The 18,321-nt window shown below is 39.0% G+C and overlaps 2 protein-coding genes across 2 annotated transcripts; one reads left to right on the top strand and one right to left on the bottom strand.

Annotated features, from left to right (window-relative positions):
* Positions 1-424: 424 nt before the first annotated feature.
* LOC140037396 (uncharacterized) lies at positions 425-3,362 on the bottom strand. The gene is made up of 2 exons (XM_072081531.1): positions 1,858-3,362; positions 425-1,499 (listed from the first exon to the last, which is right to left on the bottom strand). Exons 1-2 carry the CDS (start codon positions 3,360-3,362, stop codon positions 425-427), a joined length of 2,580 nt encoding a protein of 859 aa, XP_071937632.1.
* A 1,086-nt stretch (positions 3,363-4,448) lies between these two features.
* LOC140036546 (clathrin heavy chain 1-like) lies at positions 4,449-17,478 on the top strand. Its single transcript, XM_072078381.1, has 30 exons — positions 4,449-5,100; positions 5,479-5,683; positions 6,836-6,924; positions 7,094-7,172; positions 7,274-7,401; positions 8,492-8,590; positions 8,685-8,793; positions 9,154-9,233; positions 9,332-9,559; positions 9,653-9,718; positions 9,884-10,000; positions 10,160-10,357; positions 10,469-10,585; positions 10,783-10,842; positions 11,087-11,173; positions 11,322-11,405; positions 11,491-11,625; positions 11,714-11,776; positions 11,856-11,960; positions 12,571-12,683; positions 12,787-13,039; positions 13,124-13,260; positions 13,335-13,613; positions 13,691-14,693; positions 14,943-15,428; positions 15,536-15,706; positions 15,788-15,973; positions 16,334-16,456; positions 16,616-16,726; positions 16,879-17,478. Exons 1-30 carry the CDS (start codon positions 5,056-5,058, stop codon positions 17,041-17,043), a joined length of 5,121 nt encoding a protein of 1,706 aa, XP_071934482.1. The 5' UTR covers positions 4,449-5,055; the 3' UTR covers positions 17,044-17,478.
* Positions 17,479-18,321: the final 843 nt, after the last annotated feature.

Raw genomic sequence — 18,321 nt, 5'->3', positions numbered from 1 at the left:
TCTGCCCATCTGTCTGCGAATGATAAGCAGAGCTGTAGTTTAAGGTTGTCCCTGCTAGTTTGAAGAGCTCCTGCCGAAAGAGACTAGTGAATATATTGTCCCTATCTGTCACTATGGATTCTGGGAGTCCATGCAGTCGAAAGATCTGATCCAGGAAAAGTTGAGCCACTCCCTTGGTAGTGAAGGGGTGAGTTAATGCAATGAAATGTCCTACCTTGGTCATCCTGTCAATTACTACCAACACTGTATCATAACCCTGAGATTTAGGCAGATATTCTATAAAATCCATGGTTATGTGAGTCCATGCCATGCGAGGGATAGGTAGTGGTTGTAGTAAACTAGGACATTGAACATTCTCAGACTTGAATCTTTGACAAATGTCACAAGCTTGGATAGCTCGTATGACATCTTGCCTCATAGAGGGCTAATAGAAAAGAGTTTTTATCCTTTGCCAGTATGCTCTTTGTCCAGAATGACCTCCAATTGCAGATGCATGAAGGGCTTGTATGATTTTCTCCCTCAATCCCTTAGATGACCCCACATAAAATTTGCCATTATACTTGAGCAGTCCACTGTCCCATTCATACTGTGGGTGAGCAGCAGGGTCCAATATTAACTGTGATTTGATGCTCTGGCACTGAAGATCAGAATCATAACTCCCTTGAAGCTCTTGGGTCCATAATGGTTTGAAAGTTGAGAGAGCTAAGCATGATCCCTGTGCATTTGTTTGGCTCAGACTACTACCATGTAACCTGGACAATGCATCAGCCACCTTGTTATCTGTCCCTTTTTTGTATTGGATCTCATAATCCAGTCCTAGCAACTTGGCTAGCCATTTATGCTGTAAAGCAGTAGTAAGTTTCTGGTCAAGCAAGTATTTCAAGGACTGGTGATCAGTTTTGATAATAAAGTGATAACCTACCAGATAGTGTTTCCACTTGGTTACTGCCTTTACCAAAGCTAACAATTCATTCTCATAGGCTGATAAACCCAAATTTCTGGTAGATAATGCCTTACTCAAGAAAGCTCTGGGGTGACCCTCTTGCATTAATACTGCACCAATTCCGCCCCCACTCGCATCAGTTTCTATGGTAAAAGTCTTCTGAAAATCAGGCAACTTGGGGACAGGAGCCTTGCACATAATATGCTTTAATGAAGTGAAAGCCTTCTGAGCTTCCAGATTCCAGGAGAAGTTGTCCTTTCTAAGTAACTCAGTGAGTGACTTACAAATGATCCCATAGTGCTTAATAAACCTTCTGTAATAACCAGTTAATCCCAGAAAGCCCCTTAGCTCTTTCACATATCTGGGAGTAGGCCAGTTCAGGATGCTCTCCACTTTGGACTGGTCCATGGACACTCCATTCTCAGATATGGTGTGATTAAAGTAATCCACAGTCTGTTGAGCAAATGAACACTTAGATGCCTTTGCAAACAGTTGGTGTTGCCTTAAGACAGTCAGCACTATTTGCAAGTGTTCCAAGTGCAGTTCCAATGTGGGGCTGTAGATCAGAATATCATAAAAAAAAATCAATACAAATTTTCTCAAGTACGGCTGGAAGATCTGGTTCATAAGGGATTGAAATGTTGCTAGAGCGTTAGTAAGGCCAAAAGGCATAACTAGGAATTCATAATGGCCACAATGGGTATGAAAATCAGTTTTGTGAGTGTCTTTTGGTTTGACTCTGATTTGATGGTAGCCTGAAGTGAGATCTAACTTGGTTTTATACTTTGATCCTGTCAGTTCATTAATCAATTCATCCACATTGGGAATAGGATACCTGTTCTTGATAGTCATTTCATTCAACTTTCTGTTGTCCACGCAGAATCTCCAAGTTCTCTTTTTTTTTTTTTACTAACAGCACTGGTGAAGCAAAAGGACTATTGCTATGAATGATAATTCCATGTTGTAACATATCTGCCACTTGTTTTTCCATCTCATTCTTTTGGGAGTGAGGGTACCTATACGGTTTCAACTTAAAAGCTTGTGATCCAGGTTTCAAGGGAATCTCATGATCCACTTCCCTAGCAGGGGGTAACTCAGTGGGAGTTACAAATACATCAGTAAACTTCTCAATCAGTTCTTGTACTTTCATAGGCACAGCATTTCCTCCTGATGAGGTTTCTTGCCCCATCCTCATGGCTAGGCACATCTGCTTTTTATACTCAATAAAGTTCCTCAAGTCACTACCCCTGATAAGATCCAAATCACAATTCTCTGCTTGGTCTCTCAACTGTACCATCTCTCCTTGATTGTGCAGGAAAATAGTCAGTTGGTGGAATTCAAACATAATGGGGCTGAAATGAGTCATCCAATCCATCCCCAACATTATATCCCATCCACTCAAATCCATCACCTTAAGATCATAACAAAACTTATGATGGTTCACTTCCCAGGCCACTTTGGGGCAGATAGCCTTGCTGGTCACACAAGCTCCATTCCCCACAATTACAGAAAATGGATCAACTAATTTGTAGGGGATATCAAAGGCAATCACCTTCTCACTGCTGATATAACTATCTGAATTTCCAGTATCCACCAATATCAACATCTCCTCCCCATCTAGCCATCCTATTAATGTTATGGTTTTCCTCTGAAGTGCCTCTGACAGAACATGTAAAAACATTTTCATGACCTGTCCTGGATTTCCAGTGGACTCATCTTGCTCTTCTAAAGCATCTTCAAACTCAGAGTCTTTCTCCTCTTCAGTAACTAGCAGATTCAGGCGGCCAGTTTTGTATTGATGTCCCTGTCCAAACTTTTCTCCACACTTGAAGCAAAGGCAATTGGCCCTTCTGTACTGTAGCTCCTGAGCTGAGATCCTTCTAGGCTCGGATTCTGTGTTAGTAACTGGCTTTCCTTTGAATGGGGTACTCCTGAAAGTGTTGCGAGAAGGCACTCTATAGTGTGCATTGAGGCCTTGAAGCTGTGGGGAATTTCTGGAAATTTCAAATATGCTCTCAGGAGCAATTTTCCAAGTTTCCTTGGGAGATCTGGTGTGGATTCTTAAGGCATTCTCCTGTAATATGGCCATTTCAAAGGTTTCTGACAATGTTGCAGGCTTCAGCATCCTTATCATGGTTTTGATTTCATCCTTAAGTCCACTGATGAAATTAGACACAAAGTACTCCTCATCCAAGTATGGATTCTTAATCATCATGAGAGTTTTAAGCTCTTCAAATTTTTTCTGAAATTCTTCCAGTTTCCCTGTCTGTTGCAGTTTGTTAAATTCTTCAATTACGTCATTTCCACTCCTACCATCAAACCTTTTACACAGTAGCTCCCCAAACATCGCCCAAGATATTTCTGGTTTTTTCAATTTTACCCCTTGGAACCAATTGTTAGCTCTTCCTTCCAGATACATTTCTATAACTCTACCCTCTGATCTTCAGGAATTTGATAATTCAAACAGTATTTATTGCATTTCCGTAACCATTCCCTTGGATTCTCCCCAGCAAACAAAGGCAGATCAATTTTTGGAGGATTTGGAATCAGAATTTTATCTGCTTCTCTGCTTACTGTCCTGTTGTTTTCTGGTCCACCCTGCAGCCTTTGGCTAAGTGGTGGCGTTGGAAGGAGTGGTGCTTGTTCTGTCAGAGTCCTGTCGTCAACTGGCATTGCCTTTTCCTTACTCATCATCGCCTTCATAAAAGCACTGAATTCTTGTTTCATCTCCATCACCAGCCCTTCCATCTTTCTGTTGTTTTCTGCCAGCTCAGTGCGAAGCTCCTCCCGCATTTGCTGCTGTTGCGATTGAGTACAATGCAATCCTTCCATTACTTCCTGAATCTTGAGCTCCTGCTTCATGATCTGCTCCTCCAAAGTCTTGAATCGAGTGCTTTCCGCCATGATTCGCTTCTTATCTGAAGAAAATGATGATTCCGGCAGCTGCTGGCTTCCAAGCTCTGTCCAAGGATCGGAGCTCTGATACCACTTTGTCAGGCACCTGACCCGAATCTTGGAGAAATTGAGAGAGAATTGGGAGAATCAGAGATTGGGGAAGAATTGGGGAAGAGTTCAGACGAGAGAGAGGGAAGAGATAATGGGAGGGAAATCTGAGAAAAGAGAGAAGGAAACAAAATTCTGTTATTATCTTTCCTAACCACCTCCACCAATCACATGGGTACAAATAGGCAAGCTAACCGACTAACTAATTTCCTATTCTGCTAGCTAAACGACGCCGTCCCACTTATGCCCTAATTCGTCTGATTTCTAGCCATTATGACGCCGTCCTATTTAAACGTTGGCTCCCTTCCTTCTATTTATCCAATTTCGTCTAAAGCGACGACGCAGCAATAACAATTCCTGACATACTACATAGTACTTACTAGTGCTACATAGATGGGCATCCGTGTTATGATCGCCATCCTAAATACAAGTATCTTAATCGTTAAGACATCTAATTAATCACGTAGTCTAAATAAAATCCTAAACGTACATTTCTTAATTTACTTAATTTCGAAAAAATTGAGGCCCTTAAACAGATAGTAAAAGTTACACGGGTGAACCTGCGAAATCGAATACGGGCGCCAGTAGCGTCAATCTGCAAAGTCTTTCAGCACGTCTTTTCACTAATCCTAGATTTTTTTTGCCTTTTTGTTATTTTGTCAATAAGTATATATGCATCCCCTCGCCCGCTCGGTCCAGATTGGATCTCGCTTGCTCTAATTTTCGACAAAAATATCCCATCTTTAATTCCAAACAACGAATAAATAATTTATTTAATATATGGTATTGAATTATACGGCCAAGGAAAATATATGAGCACTGCCATCGCGCACTCATTTGCTTTCTTTAGAAGAACCCTCTCTCCTCCTCCACTCTCTCTCTCTCTCTCTCTCTCTAGATCCCTCTTGTTTCCTCTCACAGTTCTCCCTGTGTTTCTTTCTAAAATATTGCTGGCTTTGTGAGAGGGTCCGAGGGTTTCGTCCCCGTCTCAGATCTCACAGCGTTTTGAGTGGTCTAAAACGCTGTCGTTTGACAAGCTTTCGATTAGCGATTTATTTACGTCGTTCTCAGATCCGGAGCTTTGATCTCGGAGCTTCGATTTCGCCACCATGGCGGCCGCTAACGCTCCGATCACAATGAAAGAGTCCCTTACGGTAACCTTCCTATTCCGCCTTGATGTTCTTGAAGAGTTCTATATCAGTTGCGATGTACTTAATTTTGATTTCTCCAATTTCAGTCTTATAGACTTCATTGCAACGGTCACATGCCTAATTATCAGTTTTACGTTTGTAGTATCGGATGTAGAATTGCTCGATTTGGTTTGTCATTTTCGCTTACTGTCACTTGTAATTGTGGCAATTTTAGCTTAGATCTGTCTGGCTTTGTTTGCTTTCAGATCGGTCGTTTTAAGGATGTAGTTCGAGGCGAAATTTTTTTGCCTTTTGAGCTCTTTTCGCGTATTATATTTGAGAATATGGGATTTGAATATCAATTGTGTTGAAATTGTCTTGTGTTTTGACGTGGAATTGCAGTTGACCAGCATAGGGATCAATCCGCAGTTCATCACATTTACCAACGTCACCATGGAATCTGATAAATATATATGCATACGGGAGACTTCGCCACAAAACTCTGTTGTAATTATTGATATGAATATGCCAATGCAACCTTTGAGGAGGCCAATTACTGCTGATTCAGCACTTATGAATCCTAATACTAGAATATTAGCTTTAAAAGGTATGGAATTCATGTTTAAGTATTTTCGCTGACCTTGATTCATTTTTTATGTTGATTTAATCAAACTTGTTTAGTAGCATAGTTGATGTTGCATCGGAAAAGCTTAGAGGAGGTGTTTTCGGTCTGTGTGTTGGTTTGGCTGTATGTATGCCCTCTATCCCCTACAACATTTTTCCTTAACAAAGGGCAACTCACTATTAAAAGAGGTTTGACATGGAAGGATATTTTGAAATATAGGTCATGAGGTGGCATAGGTTATCTTTCTCATTCTTATTCTAAAAATAAAAAAAAATGATGCAATGATTAGTGTTAAGTTGCATGGGGTGATTTTATTCAGCGTCCATGCTTGACTCTCCCTGCTGCTTGATATTTTGAAGGCAGCATAAGTGGCATGTATCATATTTAAGATGGGAACTGAAACTGAAATGCCTTCTAATGGTCTTAGTATCCATTTTCTAGCATGATATTTATTCTTATCGTGGACATGTCCTTGCATATAGATTTTGGTGAATTTTATATTATGTTCATCTTCTGTTCAAAAAAAGGATCATCAGCAATTTAAAATTTTAGTCTTTTATTACTTCCCTTGTCAGCATAGCATAGTGTACGGACTCGTGATAATTTTTATCAATTTTGCACTGCCTGTTTCAAGTTATTCCCAACCATACGTCTTAGCTTTGTTCAGTGCATGGCAGGGTGTATTGCCTTTGTTCGGTACAAATGGCTTTGCTCTGATCAGGCAATGCATTAGTAGGCTATATATCAGCCCGTGTATGATGTTTTTCATTTTTATATAGTAGAAGCAAATGAACTGTACATCCTGTCACACGCATCATCTAACTAGTATCCTTGTGCAAGATAGTTCAACTTTGATATACTTAACCATCCTAATAAGTAACAGGCTCAAGTTTCTTTTTACTTTCTTTTTTTAGAAATTTCTACCTTTTAAATACACTTTATGTATCATATACCATGACTTACATTCGCTGTTCCTGGTATTATGTTTAAAATTTTTTCATCTACTACATCCTGTTTTAATTTCTTCATGTACTGTGTCCTGTTAACTTCATCAGTATCTTGAGTATGTGTGGGAATATGAGAGTTTGAATTCAGGTTGAATGTTTTACTGATGCAAGATTTTCCTGTCTGTAGCTCAACTTCCTGGAACTACTCAAGATCATTTGCAAATATTTAACATCGAGGCAAAAGCAAAAATGAAATCATATCAGATGCCTGAGCAGGTAACTGCTTTTATTATGTGATGTTGGCAGTTTATTTTCATTTGTTATGTCGCATTTTTACGTTGTTCTTCATATGCTGTATACCTTTAGTTTACATTATGATTTGTCATAATTAGGAGTGCTAGTCATTTGATGTTACCATGCTTATTCTCTGAACTTTATTCCATAGGTTGTATTTTGGAAGTGGATTACCCCAAAGATGTTGGGCTTGGTCACACAAACATCAGTATATCATTGGTCTATTGATGGTATGCTTTTCTTCGTTCTGATTTTGTACATGTAGTACATGCTAAACTTACACAAATTTTCTTGGGATTTATCTATTTGGTTTTTGTGCATTTCTTTGCAGGTGACACTGAACCTATAAAGATGTTTGATAGAACGGCTAATTTATCCAACAATCAGATAATCAATTATAAATGTGATCCTTCTGAAAAGTGGCTGGTTTTGATTGGAATTGCACCTGGATCTCCTGAGGTTTGTTTTGTGTTCATACTGGGAAACTGTTTTGCTCCTGTACTAGGCATGCTTCTAGGTTGTCTCTTGTTTTTGAAGCAACTTGTATATGGATTTTGAGCACTTCTCTTTTCTTCTTAGGTTTGGAAGTTGTGGTGAATATCTTGATTGTCATCTCCAATGCATTGATATGTTTTTTTTACCTCTTTCAATTTATTTATTGTTGCTTTTGTAACTCACAACATTGTGCATATGTGGTTCTTGTATGTTTTTCTTTTTGTTCTTCTTTTAGTAGTGATGGAGATTCTGTAGTGAAAGTGTTATTATACTAGAGGTTATCCTTCAACTATTTTACGAAGCTTATGGATTTAACTCTTGTGGTTTAAGAAGCCTGTTCCTGCTATTTCTCTTGCATTAGTTATTCTAGGAGTCATTCTAATGTTTGGTCAGTTAGTATTGCCGTGAAGGATCTTCATTGGGCATTCTTAAAAGAATGTGGTAGGGAAGAGTATCCACTGAATGATTGCAACTACTGAACTAATGACTTGAACCTTTCATACCTCAAGCATCCAAGTTAAGAGAGAGTGAACTGCATCTTGTCGGCAATCATATTATGGAATTATGGAGTGTGAGTTGTATGTAAATATCTGCCTGTGAATTTTGGGGGTACGATGACGAAGTCTTCTGAGTAACCAGTTATTAGATGCCAAATGAATCATAATTGAGCAAAAGATTAATTTGGCACTTAACTTGTGATTTTCAAGCTTGCTAAGGGTGTGTAGTCTTATCTCGTATGTGAAATCTAAAGCTTGCGCTTGTGCTGGAAGCTACTAGTTAAATGTATGGTTTCAGCAGTTGAGCTGGTGTTTCTGTGCTATCTCGGTGATATTTTCCCAGTTTTTTTGATCTCTTTGCCCTGTTCTATGATCTCTGTCTTGCCAAGTTCTCCTCCCAATCCTTTTCATTTTTCCTTCCCTTTGGTTCCTTCTGTTCTTCTTGACGACATTAATTTTGTTGTTATTTGCCTTTTAGGATAATGAACATGTTGGTTTTTCCTTTTTTGGCTCATCTTTGATTCTTTACCTTCTTTGGCGCACTTGCTATGTAACAGAGGCCTCAGCTGGTAAAAGGAAGTATGCAACTCTATTCTGTGGATCAGCAGCGGAGCCAAGCACTTGAAGCTCATGCTGCATCATTTGCCTCTTTCAGGGTATTGATAATAGTTTGACGTGGTAGAGTTGCCTTGATTTTTCCCTGAGCAAGTTGGTTTATGTGTGTGTGATTTTTCTCTGTTCATCACACAGGTACCAGGAAATGATAAGGATTCCATTCTTATCTCTTTTGCAACAAAAACCTCCAATGCTGGACAGATTTCCTCGAAATTGCATGTTATTGAGCTTGGAGCACAGCCAGGTGTTTAAATTGACTTTTGATCCTGTCATTTTTGAACACTTTGCCTCCTTTGACTTTTTTGGTTTTGCTTATTCAGTATGATATTTGTGAGTTCTTTGGCTCCAAGAGAGCAGTTCATATAACTATGGTCATGTCTGTGTTCCTTTTTTTTTTGGGGAATAGGACTGTCTTTTTAATTAAGTTTGCTGCATATATATACCCCCCCCCCCCCCACACACAAAACAAAAGGGGGTGGTGATTGGTAGCATGTTGGGTGTTTACGCATGTGTTGCATGATTTTAGGGCCTATTATGTTTGCTGGATATTTTTTTTGGGCTAATTTGGCTTTTCTAGTGGTTTAACTGTTTCTAGTGCTTGCAGGGAAGCCATCTTTTACAAAGAAACAAGCAGATCTTTTCTTCCCTCCAGATTTTGCTGATGACTTTCCAGTAGCTATGCAGGTATATTGTAATAACCTTTTTCTTATTTTGTTTTTTGATTGGACGCTTTTTCCTTGTTTTAAATATCATGTTTAACAGAAATTGGTGGTTGATAACAGATTTCCCACAAATATAGTTTGATATATGTGATCACAAAGCTTGGACTTCTCTTTGTATACGATCTGGAAACAGCTACTGCAGTTTACAGAAATAGAATCAGTCCAGATCCTATATTTTTGACGTCTGAAGCGACATCTGTGGGGGGTTTTTATGCCATCAATAGACGAGGCCAAGTGTTGCTTGCCACTGTGAATGAGGCAACAATTGTACCTTTTGTTAGTGGCCAAGTACGTTTAGTACTTGCATACTATGAAAACTAGTGATTCAACTTTTTTTCCATATAATATTCATAGTTCTGATGCTTTCTTTTGTTTTCTCAGTTAAATAATCTAGAGCTTGCTGTGAATCTTGCCAAAAGAGGGAATCTTCCTGGTGCAGAGAATTTGGTATGTTAGTTTTTCCTCTGAAGGGTATTTGTGTTATAGCATTGTGTAGCACCTCTCTGTCGATGGAGAACTTCATTGATATAGCTGAATCAATAATATGATATAAGCACCACTCATTTGTGATGATATGCATTACTGAAAACACTTTTGCATTTTCTGTTTCAGGTTGTCCAGCGTTTCCAGGAGTTGTTTGCTCAGACAAAGTACAAGGAGGCTGCTGAGCTTGCTGCTGAATCTCCACGAGGCATCCTTCGTACTCCTGACACTGTTGCAAAATTTCAGGTACTTGTTGCATACATGGAATAGGTCTCTGTTTGGTTGCTTTTTGGTAATGTCAATTTGATTTTACTGTCTCTTTTCATCTAAACTATGGGTATTTTTTTTGGGGAGTTGATTGGAGATGCTAAATTATATCAAACATTTAATTTTTCTTATTCGCAGAGTGTTCCCGTCCAAGCTGGACAAACACCACCCTTGCTGCAGTACTTTGGGACACTTTTAACCAGAGGAAAACTGAACGCATTTGAGTCATTGGAGCTGTCCCGTCTTGTTGTCAACCAGAACAAGAAGAATCTTTTGGAGAACTGGTTGGCTGAGGATAAGCTTGAATGCAGTGAGGAGCTGGGTGACCTTGTGAAGGTTTGCAATTTGCTGCTTATTCTGCAATTTTGATGATCTATTGGTCGTTAACAGTCTAATATTGGCAGAGCATTTTGGTAAGTTTTAACTTACATTTTATTTTTTTGGTAGACTGTTGATAATGATCTTGCACTTAAAATATATATAAAAGCAAGGGCAACTCCAAAAGTTGTTGCAGCTTTTGCTGAACGGAGGGAGTTTGACAAAATATTGATTTACTCCAAGCAGGTTAGCGTCATTATTAAATTTATGTTTACGCATGGAATGCTTTCTTTGCCCATATTGCTGATTTCTAGCAGACAAATGCTGGTTTCTTACTGCTGTCATTGATTTGTTATGGTAACTGGTTGTGTACTTTGTTTTACTATGTTCATGATAATGCTTAGCTAGCAGGATTCATGTATTGATTGATCTTGCTGAAACAGGTTGGCTATACACCCGATTATCTTTTCCTTCTGCAAACAATTCTTCGTTCAGATCCCCAGGTATGTATGGAATAGTAATAGAGAGATTATGTTCATCAGTTTCTTCAAGTGCTTATGTACTTAATTAGTGTCAGGCTGATGTTACGTTCCATGTGTAGTCTTTCTCTGATAGTTCTCTTAATATTGTTTGTTTGTAATTGGGAAATTTCTTCTTCTAGTCAACGTGGTATTGCATGAGATCATTCATCTGTAGTTGTACTCAATGGTAGTGAAGATGAATGACTTATTTAATCTGCTTTTCCAGGGAGCTGTTAATTTTGCCCTCATGATGTCCCAAATGGAGGGAGGTTGTCCTGTTGACTACAATACTATAACAGATCTCTTTCTTCAGGTTAAAATGCGTGCTATTTCTGATCATCTAGTGTAACTTTCTCAGATTGTGCTCTTTTATTAGAGAATTGCTTCGTGTGCTCTGCTTGCTGTACTTTCTTTAATATTGTAATATCCAACTCTCTGTAACATTTATTGATGTTCTCCAGAGAAACATGATTCGTGAGGCAACAGCTTTTCTGTTGGATGTTCTGAAGCCCAATTTGCCCGAACATGCTTATCTTCAAACTAAGGTTGCTTAAGTACAATCTAATCAAAGCAATTTCCATTTGTTTATCCTTTTAGGTTTCCACATGTTTGAAATTTTCTTCTTTATAGGTCCTGGAAATCAATCTTGTCACTTTTCCTAATGTGGCTGATGCAATTTTAGCAAATGGTATGTTTAGCCATTATGACCGTCCTCGCATTGCTCAGCTCTGTGAAAAAGCTGGCCTTTATATTCGAGCTCTTCAGGTTGATTTTCATTCATGAAATTTTTTCCTTGTATTGCTGTACATTATTCTAGTTTTCTATCAACCTGAACATTCAATTGTTTTTGCAGCACTACACTGAATTGCCAGATATAAAGCGTGTTATTGTGAACACTCATGCAATTGAGCAGCAGGTTGGTTACTATTTTTTTTGGATAGCAACATGAACTGCGCATTGTTGGACTGGATGTAATATTTTCTGTTATATTCCAGGGTCTCGTAGAATTCTTTGGGACTCTTTCTCGAGAATGGGCTTTGGAGTGCATGAAGGACCTTCTTTTAGTGAATTTGAGGGGCAACCTTCAGATTATTGTTCAGGTAAATATTCCTGTCTTTGTTTTACTTTTCCAGGAAAGGTTTTTTTTTTTTTTAAAAAAAAATAATAATTTTGGGCAATGGTGAACTGCTGAGGTGATTGTACCATGTCTAACTATATGTTGATTTACTGTCTGGAATTGCTTGAAATTATGTTTCTTCTTGTTGTTAATGTTGTTGGACCTGTTTTTATATATATTTTTTCTTTTTTCTCTAAGTGGGGGTGGGGGTGGGATGGTGGATTTAATTTCCATTTTTGATGGATGGTCCTGATTGTTAGACAGATGTTCCTCTTCCATGAAGAGGGCTTGATTGGGACAATGCAAAGTATGGGTGATGTGAATACTGTCAAGTGCTTACACTCCCATTGTGTGAGATGGTTGTCAGAGAGGATAATTAAAAGATAAAATTGAATTAAATGATTTAAAATATAAAATAAATGGGCAATGGATTGAGGTTGAGTGTAGTTGATTTGCTGCTTTGTTTCTCTTGTTACCTTTGTCTCCAACTCCTTGCTTTCAAGCAGTAGATTTCTTCCTTTCCCTTCCTCTGCTCTTTCCTTGAACTAAACCTTGCATTAGAACGCAGCTTACCAATCTCTCGGTGCTTGCAGGTTGCCAAAGAATATTGTGAGCAATTGGGTGTTGAACCTTGTATAAAAATTTTTGAGCAATTCAAATCGTATGAAGGATTGTACTTCTTCTTGGGGTCTTATCTGAGCTCAAGGTGAGATATGTTGGAAATGAAGTGACTCTTCTTCGTTTTTGACTTGGCCATTTTCTCTATTTTTAGTCTGTTGCCTTCATATTTTAAACTCTGGTTGTTGCAGTGAGGACCCTGACATCCATTTTAAGTATATTGAAGCAGCTGCAAAGACAGGGCAGATCAAGGAGGTTGAGCGTGTTACAAGGGAATCAAATTTCTATGACCCAGAGAAGACTAAAAATTTCTTGATGGAAGCCAAGCTTCCGGATGCTAGACCCCTAATAAATGTGTGCGATCGATTTGGTTTTGTTCCAGATCTTACACACTACCTGTATACAAACAACATGCTCCGGTATATTGAAGGATATGTGCAGAAGGTCAGTTGCTTTTGAGAACCTACAATTTTTAGTAAATGGTGCATACACTCTGAAGCTGAATTCCTTTTTTGCATGTGTACATAGGTCAATCCTGGAAATGCTCCACTAGTTGTGGGGCAGCTGCTAGACGATGAATGTCCCGAAGATTTTATTAAAGGCTTGATTCTCTCTGTCCGTTCGCTTCTTCCTGTTGAGCCTCTCGTGGACGAGTGTGAGAAAAGGTGCTTTTTCGTTGCTAAAACAACCTGTACTTAGCATGTCGGTGGACTTATTAACTGTGAACTTCTGATTGCAGGAACCGGCTTCGGTTACTTACCCAATTTTTGGAGCATCTTGTGAGCGAAGGAAGCCAGGATGTGCATGTGCACAATGCACTTGGAAAGATCATTATAGACAGTAATAATAACCCTGAGCACTTTCTCACTACCAACCCATATTATGATTCACGTGTTGTGGGCAAATACTGTGAGAAGCGTGATCCTACCCTTGCTGTTGTTGCCTATCGGAGAGGGCAGTGTGATGATGAACTCATCAATGTAACAAATAAGAACTCCCTGTTTAAGTTGCAGGCCAGGTTGGTTGGTTTTCTGTGCTTAATTTGCTGTTTGGTCTGCTGATTGGTTGGTAATGCTTTGACTTGTTTTTTTGTAGGTATGTAGTTGAAAGGATGGACGGTGATCTGTGGGAGAAGGTCCTGAACCCTGAAAATGAATATAGGAGGCAACTCATTGACCAAGTTGTATCTACTGCTTTGCCTGAAAGCAAGAGCCCTGAACAAGTTTCTGCTGCTGTCAAAGCATTCATGACAGCAGATCTTCCACATGAACTTATTGAGCTTCTTGAAAAGATTGTGCTTCAAAACTCTGCGTTTAGTGGAAACTTCAATCTGCAAAACCTACTCATTTTGACAGCCATCAAAGCTGATCCTTCTAGAGTTATGGACTACATTAACAGGCTTGACAACTTTGATGGACCTGCAGTGGGGGAAGTGGCTGTGGAGGGCCAACTATATGAAGAGGCTTTTGCGATTTTCAAGAAGTTCAATTTGAATGTGCAAGCTGTCAATGTGTTATTGGATAATATCCGAGACATTAACCGTGCCGTAGAGTTTGCATTCCGTGTTGAAGAAGATACCGTTTGGAGCCAGGTTGCTAAAGCCCAGCTCAGGGAGGGATTAGTTAGTGATGCAATTGAGTCCTTCATCCGTGCAGATGATGCTACACAATTCTTGGAGGTGATACAAGCTGCTGAAGATGCCGATGTCTACCATGACTTGGTGAAGTATCTTCTGATGGTTAGGCAGAAAGCAAAGGAGCCCAAGGTGGACAGTGAGCTCATTTATGCATATGCCAAAATTGATAGATTGGGTGATATTGAGGAATTTATTCTCATGCCAAATGTTGCTAATCTTCCCAATGTGGGTGATCGCTTGTATGATGAGGCCTTATATGAGGCTGCAAAGATCATATTTGCTTTCATTTCTAACTGGGCCAAGTTGGCAAGTACACTTGTGAAGTTGAAGCAATTTCAAGGTGCTGTTGATGCGGCGAGGAAGGCCAATAGCTCAAAGACATGGAAAGAAGTTTGCTTTGCTTGTGTTGATGCTGAGGAGTTCCGTTTGGCTCAGATTTGTGGGCTTAATATTATTGTACAGGTATTGTTGATTTCTGCTCCTTGGATAACCTATTAATAGCAGTCACGTTGTTATCTGGACCCACTTAACATAACATCTGGGGGCCTATGCTAAAACAAAATCCGGGGGCCTAACGACTTTTGGCGTTGACTATGTATTGAAGTTCTTTCAATTTTTTTGGAGCAGTTAAAGCTCTCCTAAATAAAATAGAACTTGCAATTAAATTAAAATTTATCTAAATTTAGAATTATTCTTTTGTGAATGTTATAGGTGGATGACCTTGAAGAAGTCAGCGAGTATTACCAAAACAGAGGATGCTTCAACGAGTTAATCTCTCTTATGGAAAGCGGTTTGGGATTGGAGCGTGCGCATATGGGCATATTTACAGAACTTGGAGTCCTTTATGCAAGATACCGCTATGAGAAGCTCATGGAGCATATCAAGTTATTTTCTACCCGTCTTAACATTCCCAAGCTTATCCGAGCTTGTGATGAGCAGCAACACTGGAAAGAGCTTACCTATTTGTATTTTCAATATGATGAATTTGATAATGCTGCCACTACTGTCATGAACCATTCGCCAGATGCTTGGGATCATATGCAGTTCAAAGACATTGTAGTAAAAGTTGCAAACGTTGAGCTATACTACAAAGCAGTGCATTTCTACTTGCAGGAGCATCCTGATCTCATAAATGATCTTCTGAATGTCCTTGCACTTCGTGTTGACCATACAAGAGTGGTGGATATAATGAGAAAGGTTTGTCTTCGTGCAGTAATGTTATTTTTCTGTTGTAAATATTTTCTTGGCTTCAATTTTGAGAAAACAGGCATTTGATTGCTGAAGCATTTTTGTCTGAATATTAGGCTGGCCATTTACGACTGGTGAAGCCATACATGGTTGCAGTTCAGAGCAACAATGTTTCTGCTGTTAATGAGGCACTCAATGAGATCTATGTTGAGGAGGAAGACTATGACAGATTACGTGAATCAATTGATTTACATGATAATTTTGATCAGATTGGCCTTGCACAGAAGGTAATGTTTTGTTTTGTCACTTAACAAAATTTTTATTTGGGGTTTGATCACTTCTTAGCCTATTTGCTTATTTTTGTGCAGATTGAGAAACACGAGTTGCTTGAGATGAGACGTGTTGCTGCTTATATCTATAAGAAGGCCGGTAGATGGAAGCAATCAATTGCACTGTCAAAGAAAGACAACCTGTACAAAGATGCAATGGAGACGGCTTCTCAGTCTGGAGATCGTGAGCTTGCCGAGGAGCTGCTCGTTTACTTTATTGAACAGGTATATTTTCTGGGAAGCTTCATGATGTCCATGAAGCTGGCAATTTTAGTTTGTGGAATGCGTTTGGTGTTTGTAAACATGTGAATAATCGGTACAAGCTTGTTTCACTGCATCCCATATTTCATTGAACTAGCTCCCATGATGTTGATTCTGGGAAAATAGTTCTTGATCTATGTTGAGAAAGGATTAGAACCCTTTTATTATGCACATCATTGTTCTATTTGCATGTTCTTTTCTTTTGCTTCCCCTCACTTTGGTAGGCTTTTTTACAATGCTCATGTAAGTCAGGAAGCAAAAATAGTCCCCTGTGAACTTTGATACATGAAGCAATTGTCTAATTACTTTTTGGTGATTCTGCAGGGAAAGAAGGAATGCTTCGCATCATGCCTCTTTGTTTGTTATGATTTGATTCGTGCGGATGTTGCTCTTGAGCTTGCTTGGATGAACAATATGATCGACTTTGCTTTCCCGTATCTCTTGCAGGTCTCACTTTCTTTGTGTGTCTATAGGATTGCAACTGAAATTGGATTATATTTCTTCTTGTAATTATGTTTTCCATTTGAAAAAGTCTGGACCTGCTTGCATTTTCTGTGGTTTGCTTTCTGCTTAGCAGTCAATTTTTTGGGGCTTCTTTTTATGCAGTTTATCCGTGAGTACACTGGCAAAGTTGATGAATTAGTCAAGGACAGAATTGAAGCTATGAATGAAGCAAGGGCAAAAGAGAATGAAGAGAAGGACGTTATTAAGCAGCAGGTACTTGTTGTTCCTTTATGAGGAAGATGCTCTTGTTTTTGAGATAGAGTCTGACCTGAGAGTGGGAGCTCCACGTCTTAACAACGTTTTACTGCCTGTTTTCGGTGTCTTTTTCCCTCTAATGGTGCTAATTTGCTCTCTGTTTACTGCAGAATATGTATGCTCAGTTGCTGCCACTTGCTTTGCCTGCACCACCAATGCCGGGTATGGGAGGGGCAGGTATGGGAGGAGGTTTTTCAGCCCCTCCACCACCAATGAGTGGAATGGGTATGCCGCCAATGCCACCTTTTGGAATGCCTCCCATGGGCTCTTATTGAGGGTGAAGATGTGTGGTCTGAAATTCGCAATGCAATGTGCTTTGGGCTGAAATGGGAACCGACATATTGGGCCCTTTACACATTGAGTTTGTTGGTTACACCTCTTTATCATTTTAGTCCCGATATTTCCCAAGCAAGTTCATGGGCCTGGATGAAGGTTGACATAAAAATAATGCCATTTTGTGTTGTTTGTCGTAGGGTGTGGATATTTCTTTTTTCTATTTTTGTAATATTCTTTGGTAGTGGAGGCAATTTTTTGCAGCTGGTAGGCGGCAATCAGAGGATAATATGTATTCTATGAAAACGTGGTGGTCCATGTTAGTACATTTTTGTACTGTTTTTGTTATGTGGGTCGATGTAATACTGTTATTTTTAGCTCAAGTTTCTTTAGCAGGCGTCCTACGCATTTTTCTATAAACTGGCTTTCGGATTTAATTCTGCCTCACCTCGCTACTTTCTCATTCTTGAAGCAGTTGATGGCATACCGTGTGAACTATGCACTGCCAAAAATAAGGTGATACCCATGGCTATGGACTGGGGCTAATACACCCGACATTCACTGTTATTTGCTCCCAAAGTTTCCTCTCAACGTGAATCAAGGGAAAGGATCAATTTTCCCGAAAAAGCAATCTATGATTTATGCATTTTAAAGTTATGGTTCTACCAGGATTTGTGATTTGGAGGTTCAGCGAAAATAGAGGAAGAAATAGGATCGGACCATATGGGTGTTTTAAGAGGACACTGGGTAATGAAAAAACTGATAAAGAATAGAGAGTGGATAAAGAATTGCATGCAGATTTGATTTCGCTTTTTAAGCTATCGAAGTGAGTTTGTTTACGAAATTTTCCCACAGTAATAGTACTTCGCTTTATAACCTATTAGTATTCAAAAGGAAAAAAAAAAAAACTACTTAGTCCGCATAAGACTTTTCAAACTTTTTTTTGTGTCCCTTTACAAAAGGCTTCTAATACTTTCTTATTAGTACTTCAGTTTTTCCAAATTACTTCTAAACCTGAATAAATAACTATGTGGCATCTTAAAAATAGGATCAAACAAATTACCTATAAGAATTTATCACAGCAATTTTATTCTTTCAAGTATATATCTCAGTAAGGAGGGAGGAAAGAAAAAAAATGAAAAAGTCAATAATTTCTTTGATTATACAATAATACATGCTATATGATTAATAAGAAAAGAAGAGGAGAATATATGCCCAAATTCAAAATCTTTTTATGCCTGAAAAAAATAATCGTTCTACTATCAATGGTAAAACAAAGG

Source organism: Coffea arabica, chromosome 2e (assembly GCF_036785885.1).
Source record: "Coffea arabica cultivar ET-39 chromosome 2e, Coffea Arabica ET-39 HiFi, whole genome shotgun sequence".
NCBI lineage: Eukaryota > Viridiplantae > Streptophyta > Magnoliopsida > Gentianales > Rubiaceae > Coffea > Coffea arabica.
Note: the sequence above shows the minus strand (reverse complement) of the source record. Positions and strands in the feature narration are given on the sequence as shown.

Excerpts from the sequence above, each read along its gene's own strand:
- LOC140037396 (XM_072081531.1), bottom strand. The coding sequence starts at position 3,362 with ATGTATCTGGAAGGAAGAGCTAACAATTGGTTCCAAGGGGTAAAATTG. Across the intron at positions 1,500-1,857 it reads CCTTTTGCTTCACCAGTGCT|CCCCACATTGGAACTGCACT; the intron begins GTTAGTAAAAAA and ends TCTGATCTACAG.
- LOC140036546 (XM_072078381.1), top strand. The coding sequence starts at position 5,056 with ATGGCGGCCGCTAACGCTCCGATCACAATGAAAGAGTCCCTTACG. Across the intron at positions 7,173-7,273 it reads ATATCATTGGTCTATTGATG|GTGACACTGAACCTATAAAG; the intron begins GTATGCTTTTCT and ends ATTTCTTTGCAG. Across the intron at positions 10,586-10,782 it reads TATTGATTTACTCCAAGCAG|GTTGGCTATACACCCGATTA; the intron begins GTTAGCGTCATT and ends TTGCTGAAACAG.